This window comes from Pinus tabuliformis, chromosome 3_2, assembly GCF_031772625.1.
Source record: "Pinus tabuliformis cultivar Carrire ecotype Pingquan chromosome 3_2, CPIR1, whole genome shotgun sequence".
NCBI classification, from domain to species: Eukaryota; Viridiplantae; Streptophyta; class Pinopsida; order Pinales; family Pinaceae; genus Pinus; species Pinus tabuliformis.
In genome coordinates this window covers 609,624,939-609,637,404 of record NC_142302.1, presented here as the reverse complement: position 1 = coordinate 609,637,404, position 12,466 = coordinate 609,624,939, and the positions used below count along the sequence as shown (strand labels likewise).

The window sequence follows — 12,466 nt, the reverse complement described above, 5'->3', positions numbered from 1 at the left end:
CATCATGACCTCTGATCTTCTGTTGAGTCAAATACTACCAAACTCCGGAGTCGTTTCACCGATATGTTCAAGTGAAGTCCCATCTGCAATCATTACCACTTATACTCTATCTCACCTTTTTGCAGCATTGAACCACTCTTATTTACGCTACTACATCCTTTATTTTGTGTTGATGATGTGGGATACATGATGACCCTCCTTCGATGAACCACTTCCTATCGACTTCAGCTCATCATCCAGGAAGATGATCTAGAAGCTCCCTTTCAGTACCTTGGAGTTTGCATGCCTCAATGGTAGGTTCTTCGCATTCAATGATAGGTTCACATCATTGGCCTTCGATTGAATAATTATGCGGGTGTTTGACTTGAGCTTCATTCTTCACACTCGTGGATTGTGATGCTGTACCTTGAGAGCCATTGTCATTATTAGTGTTTTTCTCATGCCTATTAATGGTTTACATCATTGACCGTAATCAGTTGGTTTTATATCATGTTCAACACTGACACATCTATTCACATGGTAGCATTCGTATATTTATTGGATCAAAACAGAGATGAAGACCCTGGGTTTCATCTGATAAATCCAAGTTACATAAAGTTATGAGCTATTCATGATTGTACACATGTTTCCCTCTATACAGATGGTTGTGACCATACCGTGGGCCCATATATATGATCCTTTTTATTTATATGGTTGCGTCCATGCCATGGATCCTTACACATGATCCCTTCTATTCAGATGGTTGTGTCCATGTGGTGGATTCATGTATTGTTAGATTCTTATTCAAAGATGTATTATTAGGCATATTTACATCATAGATGTCAGATATATATATTCTATCATGTTTGATTTGTAGGTCTCCTGGTGGTGTTTCTTCGGGTCCTTGCCTTGACTTGTAAGGGATTTCACCCATCATTCCCTGTTCTACCTTCATGCTTTAGGAGGCATCTGTTACACATTATTTTGTCACACTTCTCGTCCCATATCCTGAAGCATCAAAATGATGAAAGTTATCGGCGTAATCACCATGAAACACATACATAAATATCCCTAAAGAAGAGAAGAAAAGATGCCCTCAGAGAATTCTGAAGAAATTACCTTGAAACCCTAGTTTTTAGGATCATCGCATTTTGCACTACTGCTGGCCCATGTTGATGGCTTGTTGCAACATGTTAACCTAGCACTTCCAGCGTGGATTTTGATAGGAAATCCTGTGCTGAACCTCTTCTGGCAGTTTTTCCTAAAGTGGAGGAGAAGCTTCTCTTACAAGAAGCCTTGAGAACGATGAGCTGGATATTGTTGAATGAGGATATGGTCAAGTTCTCCCATTTTGATTCCTTAATCCTACCTTTAGGGATCTTCCCCTTGAGATGTGGACCTTCTTCCCTCTTTTATGGATCCATAACTCCCTCTCATTTCCTATAAATGAAATCCCTTGTATCCCCAATTGGTTGGTCATTGCTTGGTTTCATTCCTATGCTGAAACTATGCCTAAATCCTACCCATCTAACTAAGGATAAGGAGTGCTTGAAGGTTTTGGTTTGGACTTGGAAATCCACCACAAAGGAGGCTTCCAACATCAAGTCACCTATGGTTGTATGCTTACCTCATTTATATTAATAAACACATCGAGTGTTTGCTTTCCATGAGTGTATAAGTCATTATTCATTTAGCATGATGTTCCTTGATCTGTCATGTAGTTCATGTTAGAATGAATTATGCTATGTATGTTTTTTCCTCTCTTGTTTGACCTTTCTTGCAAATACTCATTTGTGAGGGTGTAAAGAGGATTGAACCTGTAAGCGAGAAGGTCGAGACAACATCAGCAAGCGCTTAGCATTAGAGTGAGGTAGGTTATTTGTCTTACTTTTCATTTTCAAAAATAAACTAGGAAATCCTACACTTTTTTGTCTGGTTTGTTGCTAGATCCTCTCATAGGACTAGAGAGATCGCTTCTATCCGCAAAAGGGATTGTCTTCAAAATAGCTTCATTGCATGTGGTTGAATTGAAAAAAGACTAGTGACACTACAACATTTGGCTAACCTTTAGTCCTTATTCTTCACTTTGGTTACACCTTTTATTCAATGATGTTCTAACAGAAAATATGATCCTTGTGTAAAGAGAAATTTGTGTTGAGCCATGATATACGTGTCTATTCTGGTAACCTTACACATTCACTCAATTCTATAGGTTTCAGTGTTTTCCATGCTTATTCAATCATGTAGAGAAGGACAATAGTACAATATAAACGAGAAAACCAAAATCAAAGGTCTTATATATGTTTCTATAAAGGAACGTATTATGTTGTAAATAAGTTGGGATCCCTCTTCCGCCCATGAAATGAATAAGTGCCCATACACATTCCTATATATAAAATACATAAATAAAGGGTGAAATACGACAAAGGCTTCCTGTGTAGGGAGTTGAAGCAAGCAATTCTGTCGGGGTACTGTCCAAGCTTGCTGGCAGCAGAGAAATGTTTGTGTTCCTGTAGTGACTCATCAGGGTACTATTTAGGCATGTTGGTAGTGGAGAAACACCAGATATTAAAAACTATACTTTGAGAATTTAAAGCTCACAAACTTCATTACCCTTCCCCCAATTCAAAACATTGTGATTTGGTTGGATTTATATTTGTGTTTGACCGAGAAAGGACAAATGAGACTAAGTTTGTGCACAGGGTAATTAGGGAAACCAAAGTAATATGAATGATTAACCAATACTCCCTGAAGAGCTAGACCCTGCACAAAAGAACTAACCAAGGGAGAGAAGTTGGAATTTTACTATTGTGTTTCCAAGTATTATCGTTGCTACAACACCCTCCAAAATTTTGGTCTACATCCAAATTTCAGAGCCTACTTTGACTTTTCATATTGTCATCGCAAATATTAAGAGTCATTGCATGTGTTTTCTCTAAGTATTTTGGTCTCGTTTGTGAGAAGATTAAAGTGTCGTCTTCTAGCATGTTAAGTGTTGCACATTGTACACAAGCTAATTTTGGTGCTTTTAGGGGGTAATTCTTGTGAAAATGAGTTGGTCTCATCATGAAAACATATGTCGCATTCATCTCCAAAGTTTCAAGCATTATCGCAAAAGTGTCACCATGATCATCGCAAAGTGTATCTTTGGTATGACACTTGGTGTCAGCCGTCGCAAAGTTATCGCATTGAGGAAAGTACGTTATTAATGTGTTCTAAGTATTCCTCATTATGCCACCAACTAATCTAAGTGTGTGATCATGTTCAAGTCTTGCTTATGTTCAATTTCATTTAATTTATCCAACACTAAGTTAACACTGGGAAAACTCCTTGATCGATCCACTCAGCCTCATACAACCCTCCTAAACTAAGCACTGTGCAGTCTCAATCCTCAAGAAGCAACCTTGTCTCTTGGAACTACGCAATGTGAAGTTTTTGCCTCCAAAAAGCGTACACTATACAATCTCAATTCTCAAGTCCAACCCTTGATCCCTAGAACCGTGCAATATTCCCTCCATCCAGGCTTGAAATGCACATTGCATAGTCTCATTCCTCAAGCCTTAGCCTTTAGCTTCTGAACTACGCAATTGCGCAAATCACCTAGCCTCCTATTCTTCCATAACTGTGTAGTGGGAAAAATCAGTGCTCAAGCCCTAAGCCTGGCTTCTTGAACCCCTCAACTGCACAATTGTCAAGCCCAATCCAACCTGAACTTCCCATTGCACAGTCCTTGAGCCTTCCTCTCAGTCTGCCACCTACTTCTAGCTCAGTCAACGAATCATCATGTTGCATCTTAGACTAGGGGTTTATCCAACTGATGTCATCTTGTCATGAGTGAATTACAGTCACAGGTACTCTACCATGCTATGATAGGATGATGATTAAGGAGATGGAGAAGGAGTCCATTCTAGAAGACACCTATGTACCTACAAGTATAATTTAATCAATCAAGAGGAAGCAAAGGGATGTCATATTGCGACAACAACTCAATATATCAATGACACTAAATACTCCTCATCTCTAAGCCATATGGAGGTGGAAGAAGATATCACGTCATATCTTCAAGAACACACAAGCAAGCAACAACAAAGGATGGATTAACATTGCCATGCCATCATGCAGTCCATGTCATCAGTGTCATGTCATGTCATGTCATGAGTCATCATGTGCCACATCAGTTTGTGGATTATGTAAATTCCTATTCGAAAATGTATTGTAAAGTGGAATTCCAAAGGACATTTACATAATGTAAAGAGTCATGTAAGGCTTGAAAAGTCATAGGGAAGCCAAACAATCATGAGGGTAGTCTAAGAGTCACAAGGGAGGTGAATTATCACCCCATTTGCTATATATACACCCTCATTGTAAAATCAATGGACTTTTCACCTTAGCTTCTCCAATAAGGCATCAAAGAGACAAATTTAGTACTTTTTGGGAGTAAGTAGTGGCTCCAACACTCCACTATTGGATTAATTGATGTTCATTGTATTCATGCATCTTGGGACTTTTACTTAATATTTGAATCCTGATGGTCAACACATTTTTCATCCATGGATTGTGAATACTTGTAAGACTGTTATGTAAGTTTTTATGATTCATGTTTGTTTTCACCTGTACTAAAGTAGTTGAACTATTTCAGTTATTTTATTGCTTATCATATTGAGAATGTGTTGTAGTGGTTGTAATGATCATCACATCTTTGTGAAAAATTTTGTTGGATTTTAGACGAATCTTTCTTGTTTGTGTGTGTCTCTGCTAGGGTGGTACTATTACCTCTCTCTTAGAGTCTCACCTTCTCCTCCCTCCACAGTAGAAGAACCTTGATGCACTTGCAACCGAACATTCACTAGACACACTTACTTGCTTTACGAAGGCACATAAGCGATTCTCTCTCTTGTTGAAAGCTAAAACCAAGGAAAATATTTAAGTAGACGACAGTAGGGTTGTATTTCAGATGGGGCAACTACACCAAACGATGTGAGGTCTATTTGGGACTGCATATTGGGGAGACCCCTTTGAATGTTGGCAGGTCCATCACTATCAAGAAGGTACTACCTGAATCAATCAACACTATTACTTTTTTCTTCATGATATATCCTTCTAACATATTGAGAGTTTTAGGAGTGGTAGTTTGCAGCAATGCATTACAATATATGGTCATATTTATTTCTTCTTTTTCAACCCCTAGGTTTGTTTCCTGGTGTATATCTTCTTCTTTTGATGTTTCTTATTACCTTTCCTCCTCCTCTTCACAATCTATGTAAAGTAATTTCTTCTCAGTGCACTTATGACCTATAGTGTATTTTTTATCACAAATATAACAAAGCCCATTTTCTATTTTTTCCTCTAGTAGTTGTGGTGTCAACATTGTAGGTTGTGGGAGGCTAATAGTGGAAACACTTCCATCTTTATAGATGTGAGTGGTAGACCTTCTTGTTGCCATAATTTTTCTTTCAACTTTTCTTGTCACCCTGAAAGAATTCTCTAATGACTTCGGTTCCCAAAGGAAAACCTCATGTTGGATGTTATCCTTTAAATTACCTAGGAATACATCAATCAAAGGCTCCTCTAGAATATCAGTTATCTTGATATTCACTCTTTGGAAGTCCTCAATGTGCTCCGCAACTAAACCCTTTTATTTGTGATTTATCAATTGGATAAATAAGGTATTTCTATTTGTATCCTCATAATGTGTTATCAATTCCTCCATAGAAATTGTCCAAGTGACAAGTGATATACAAGAAAAAATCCATCGATATGACACAAACTTATTGAGCTCTAAATATAAAGATGCAATGTGTACCTTTTATGTATGTTGCACATTGTGTAGATCAAAGAACTGCTCCAATTGTAGTAACCATGTTACAGGATCCTTTCCATCAAAATTCCCATTATTGATCTTTGGAATATGGTTGGTATTCAACCCAAAGTTAGTGTCTCTAAAACCATGATTGACATTCCTTCTGTTCTCATCGTGAGTTTTATGGACTACCTTGTCACCACTAGGAAGCCTTTCTTGTAGAGACTTTGTCAATCCTTCCTTCAAACCTTCCATCTTTGCTTTTAAACCTTCCATGTCCCCTCCAATTTTATATCTTCCTTTAAACCTTCTATTTTTTCTTCTAAGCCATCCATCTTAGCTTCCAATTCATTTTTTGTTTCTCTTTGAGATAGCAAAAATTGTTGCACTTGTTCCAATAATTTTGATATATCTTCTTGCATTTCTTCCTCTTCTTCATGTGTCTTAGTAGAGATTTCCGAGGGCTTAATTGGTGTATCATTTTTTGGTTTGGGAGGCATTTTGGAACCAATAAATGATATATATGCTTCAATATGCCCTTTGAATCACTTCAAACTAAATTTTCAAACAAAATTTATGAAAATTTAAAAACACACACCTTTTAAGAGCTTGATTTTGAGCTTGTTGATAAGGATGAACTTAAAACTATTGTATCTTTATGATTTTGGTCTCCCAAGGTTTGAAATTTCATCTTAAGGTATCCCTCTATGTCTTATTTCCAAAGCCACAAGTCAGAACAAGATTGGATTCTTCAAGATAAAGTTATTTAAAATCTCCCACGATGGCTTGATTAAGGACTAGTTCAGCAGGTGGAAGATTTGGTTGGAGTTCAGCAAAAACGCGCGCGCTCTGCTCTGTTCTGCGGAGTTGAGTTTAGGTCTGCAGCCGCCATCGCTTGGACGCTGCCATGAGCGGGCCTTGGGGTGGGGAGTCCGCTCCCACCCCGCCATCATCCTCTGAAGAAGCTTTCCGAAGGCTTTTATCGCAGAAGGGGAAGAAACTTCAAACTGCTAATGTGCCGAAATTCATAAAAAAGATTGAAGAAATTCCTGAGATAGCACTCCCAGAGGAACAGCTGATTAAAATCACTCTTGCTTTGTCTGATAGAGGCCTGGTAGGGCAGTTTATGGGCCGCTGGCCTTCCACTAAAACTACTGACGACTGGATTCAGCGAAACTGGAGACCCCAGCTGAAAAACAACGTGATTTGTTATGCTGTGGGTCGAGGCTATTTCATTTTTGAATTTACCACCAAAGAAGATCGTGATCTTGTGTTCAGAAACGGGCCGTATTTTATGGGAAACCAGGGTCTGTATCTGAACAAATGGAGCCCTAACTTCGACCCTTCTGTCGATGTCCCTAAGGAGGCGTCGGTCTGGGTACGATTACCTAATCTCCCGATACACTGCTGGAGCTATCAATCTCTGTAGAAGATTGGTAATGGGCTGGGTCGTTTCATTGACAAAGCTGATCATAAGGGCCCATATACATGCGCTAGAATCTGCGTGGAAGTCGATCTGGAAGCCGGTCTGCCAGAAGCGGTCAAACTTAAAGTTGGAGAATGGCAGCATTACCAGAAGCTGGACTACGAGCAGTTGTCGTTCAAATGCTGAACCTGTCATGAGCATGGACACTTCCAGCGAAACTGCCCTAAAGCTCCAACAGGGAACACGGTTGAAGAAGAAGGATGGAAATAAATCAAAAATGGAAAGGCTGTTCCAAAGCCTCCGGGGCAGAACATCTCCGCTCCAAAGGGGAAGCCTCAAATTAATCAAAAAGCCGTTGCTGCTCCTAAAGATGGCTCCTCCTCAGGAGAAAAGGCAAATTTCATGGAGACCCAAGAGGAAACAGAAAAAATGGTGAAGCAAGCGAAAGAAAATGAAGTCGAATCTTCTGTTCCACCAGTTGATGATTGTCAGAGGGGAAATGAAAGCAATGAAGAGCACATCAGTCTAGCCTCAGACTCTGAGGGAGAATCAGAAGAGAGAGATTCAGAAACTGATAACTCGCTAGTCACTCCTATCAAGACGACAAGGGGGCGGAAATCCAAGAAGAAACAGAGAGAGGAAAAAACTTATATAGATGTCCTCCAAGGATCTCAAAAAACCCTCAAAGGAATGATGAATACCAGATCAGGGCGCAAGAGTAACAAGGCTCCAATAGGAGCCTCAACCCCTCAATTCAGTAAATAATGAAATACGTCTCCTGGAACTGCAGAGGATTAGGTAGCAGGTTGAAAGAGGAAGCCTTGAAAGATATAGTGAGAATATACTCGCCTGAAATCCTCCTCGTCCAGGAGACAAAGATGGAGGATCTCCTTCTCCTCCAATCTAGTAAAGCTTTTTGGCAAAAAGGTCATGGAAGAGCGGTTAGTGCAAGAGGCGCTTCTGGTGGAATAGCCACCTTTTGGAACAGCGCCATATATGATTTTATTCAAGAAAAAAGTAGCCCCCACTGGCTTCTCACTCAGCTCCTCCACAAAGATTCTGGTCAACAAGTAAGTATGTTTAATGTTTATGCCCCTGTATTGCCAGGCGAGAAAAAAATTTGTTGGTTCGCTTCATTCTTTCCTTTCAGAGCAAAATCCCAGAAATATCATTATTGCAGGTGACCTGAATGTCACCCTTGCTCTTGATGAGAAAAAGGGAGGCTCCATTGTCAGGGACCCTGCCAGAGAATGGGTTGAAGATATAATGCTGGGCTGGGATCTGGAGGATATTAAACCATCTTTAGGTAAATTCACCTGGTCCAACAGAAGATTAGGCCCCAATCACATTGCTGCCCGTTTGGATAGATTCCTTGTCCACTCTACTTTCCTGACATGCGGTCTTATGGCCACTTCTAAAATTCTTCCAAATCTCACTTCAGATCATAAGCCCATCCTTCTCGAGCTTTCCCGGGATGGTAATCTAGGCCCCATTCCTTTTCGTTTCAGCCCTCTATGGATTCAGCAAGAAGGATTCCAAGAGGTGGTTTCGGAATCCTGGAATAGACCTATCCAAGGCTCTTCATTCTTTGTATGGGAAGAGAAAATAAGGTGCCTAAAAAGAAACCTTAAAGAGTGGGCTAAAAGATTGAAAACCCCTACAGCCAAAAGAAAAGAAACTCTAAACAGTCTTGCTGCTCATCAATTAAATATGGAGCATAGTCCTGTATCTCAAAGTCTTCTCCAGAAAGAAGTCGAGCTTCAAAAAGAGGTTCACAGATCTAGCAGGGAGGAGGAAGAATTTTGGCGACAGAAGTCTAGGAATCTATGGTTGCAGGCTGGAGATAAAAACACCAGCTTCTTTCATAAGCAAGCCGAAGCCCGTAAGAATTTCAAATTAGTCTCTGAGATCCATTACCAAAACACTGTGGTTAAGGATTTTGATGGCATTAAGAGAGCTGCTTACTCCTACTTCCAAGATCTTTATTCGGCTCCTGAAGAACCAGCCATTGATCCTCATGCCTACCCGATTGACTTAATTCCCAAGTGCGTTCACGATTCGGATAATGCCATGTTGATAGCTCCGATCAATATGGACGAGCTTAAGAAAGTTCTGGACAGCATGGAACCTGATAAAGCCCCAGGCCCAGATGGGTTCTCTGTCAGGTTTCTTTTGACTTGCTGGTCAACAATAAAAAAAGATTTATTGAGAATGGTCAGAAAGTCCCAGAACTGTGCTAAGCTGGGTGGTGGCATCAATTCGGCCTTTCTCGCCTTGATCCCAAAAGAGAAAGGCACCTCAGACTTTAGCAGATTTAGGCCCATATCCCTGTGCAACTCCAGTTATAAGCAGGTCTCCAAAATTATTGCCAACAGGCTTAAAAACATATTTCCAGACATCATCCCTGAAAATCAAGGTGGATTCATAAAAGGAAGAAAGATATTGGACAACATTGTGCTGGTGCAAGAAGCAGTTCACTCAAGCTGCCAAAGAAAAGAGAAAGGTATGGTGATTAAACTCGATCTGGCTAACGCATTTGATAGGGTGAGACATGATTTTCTGTTCATTGTGATGAAGAAGTTAGGCTTTTCAACAGACTTCATAAATTGGGTGAAAGCCTGTATTGCCTTACCATGGATAGCGCCGCTGGTCAATGGCCGTTCTACTGACTTCTTCCAAGCCTCTAGGGGCCTTAGACAAGGCTGTCCTTTGTCTCCACTCCTCTATGTTGTTCAGGCCTCGGTGCTTAGTTTCCAACTCGAACACAATCAGCGGATTCAAATCCTGCCTGGCCTCAGAACTACTCACAAGGTGAAAGACATTAACCATGCCCAGTTCGCTGATGACACCTTGTTGCTTGGAGGAGCCAGCATAATCTCTGCCAGATCCTTCAAGAAGGAGCTAGACATTTACAGGTTGATCTCGGACAACAAAATCAACTATCGAAAATGCTCTATCTATGGCTGGAATTGCTCGATCAAGGAGCTGTCAGATATTGCAAGGCTTTTAGAAATAGATGGAATTCGAAATTCGGAGTCATTTAAATACCTCGGGATCCCAATCTTCAAATCTAAACCTAAAGTTGCTCATTGGTTGCCACTGCTCGATAAGATAAAGAATAGAATCCAAGCTTAGGGTGCCTCTTGGCTGAATAATGCAGGGAAAGTCATCCTCATGAAATTGGTCCTTATAAGTATGCCCCTATATCAAAACTCTGTTCTCCTGGCCCCCAAAACCTTTCTCAGCAAAATGGAGAGTCTGTTGAGAAGATTCCTGTGGGAAGGCGGGAATAACAATGATAGAAGGATTCATTTAGTGAATTGGGAAACTCTCAAGAGACCATTTCTGGAAGGAGGCCTCCATCTGCGTAATTTAGCTGCTCAAAACCTAGCTTTGGGATCCAAGATCCTTTGGAATTTAGTCTCTGGAAACTCTAGCTGGAGTAAAAGAGTCATTTGGAAGAAATACTTCCAAGGGAAACGCTTGAGATGTTTGGATAAGCCTCCAAGATCTTCAAAAGGCTCCCCGATCTTCAATCTTTGCAGTTCTGCTAGGGAGCAATTCATCCAATATCTTTACTGGATCCCTGGTAATGGGAGAAAAATCAAAATCTGGGAAGACTCGATTCTGGGTGACCAACCACTGAACCAAGTGGAAGGTCTTGCAAATATCAAAGATTGGCTTCAGTCCTGCAATCTACATACTCTGTGGGATATTTCGAACTGGAAGGAAGCTCCTGATAGAACCTGGGATTGTTGGAATCTGGGGGAGGTCCCTCTTATGCTGCAGGGAGAAGCTTCTTTACTATTAGATCTGCTTCAAGGAAAATCTCCATCAAAGGCCACTTCTAAAGACAAAAGAGGTTGGGGTTCACTCTCCGGCTCTTACACTGCTTCCGAAGGTTATAAAAGAATTATGGCTGTCCCATATGCTCCTCCTAATCCAGCTCAATGGAAATTTATATGGGATTTCCCCTCTCTCCCCAAAATTGACTTCTTCTGTTGGACTGTTGCACACCAAAGCATTCTTACCAGAGATAATTTGCGTAGACGAGGGATGGAAGGGCCTTCCAGATGTTCCCTTTGTTTGTCTGACGAAGAAACTGTCAACCATCTGCTGCTGCTTTGTCCCTTTGCTCAAGTAGTCTGGAGGGGAGTTCTGATGTTAGGTCCAGCTAACCTTGATCTTCTAGATAGCATTCCCTCTCTGCTTCGAAATTGGGCCAGTTTGTCTCCCTTCTGCCTCACAAAAAAAAGCCTTCTTAAAACAAGTTGGATGTGGATCCCTAAATTCATCTGCTGGAAGCTGTGGTTGGAAAGGAATAATCGAATTTTCCGAGGAGAAAGCTGCACTTCTATAAGAGTTATTTCTAAAATCAAAGCTTTGCTGGGCGAGGCTTTGGAAGCCAATACTTCCCCAAGGAATGAAACGAGCCTGGTCAAAGAGGAGGAGCAATGGCTTAAAGGTCTGGTTCCAAATCTGAAGGAAAGGTCCATCCCTCCTGCTTTCGCCCATGCCAACTGGGAGATTAGGCTGGAGGAATTGGAGTTTATTAAGTGGAGATCGGCACTGGATGATCACTGTTTATTCTTCGGCGGGGCCTCTAAAGGAAACCCTGGGATTGCTGGCAGTGGTGGGGTTCTTCTGAGTCCTGGAGGTTCTCTGGATTTGCGGTTTCATTAGGGTCTGGGAATTGAAACCAACAATAGAGCGGAGGCTCTTGCATTGTGGCAGGGGCTGAATCTGGTGATTAACAGGAATATCCTCTCTCTCTTTGTCTTTGGAGATTCTAGACTCATCATCCAAACGTTGATCCATCCTACGACCTCCCATCAGGTTCAGTTAGCGTCTATTATCAAAAAAATCCGGCTATTATTGCCCAAATTCAGCAAGATCTCCTTTTACCACATCTTAAGGAATCTTAATTCTCAAGCTGATTTGGAGGCCAATCTAGGCTCCCTCTGCAATCGGAGATCTCTGGTGATCAATTCGATTGAAACCTCCTGCTCCATTCCTTAATGACTATGCTGGCCGGACTTCCTATCCTTACTGATCTTTGGGCTATCTCTTTTCTCCTCAATACCCTGATCTACGGGATTACAATCCTCTGTATATTCAAACTTCTTAAAAGGGTGGTCTCAGGCCTGCTTTCATTCTCTGTTTGTCTTCCTAACATTGGCCTCTGTTTCCCGTCGATGACCTGCTTCTCAAAAGCCCACAATGGTCCTTCAAGATGGCACCGCAGTTCCTGTCTTGACCTT

The 12,466-nt window shown here is 41.0% G+C and overlaps 1 protein-coding gene across 1 annotated transcript; it reads left to right on the top strand.

The window, feature by feature from the left end:
• The first annotated feature begins 8,471 nt into the window (after positions 1-8,471).
• LOC149182091 (uncharacterized) lies at positions 8,472-10,340 on the top strand. Its single transcript, XM_089414451.1, has 2 exons — positions 8,472-9,370; positions 9,749-10,340. The coding sequence occupies exons 1-2, from the start codon at positions 8,472-8,474 to the stop codon at positions 10,338-10,340; spliced, it is 1,491 nt and encodes a 496-aa protein (XP_089270577.1).
• The last annotated feature ends 2,126 nt before the right edge of the window (positions 10,341-12,466 follow it).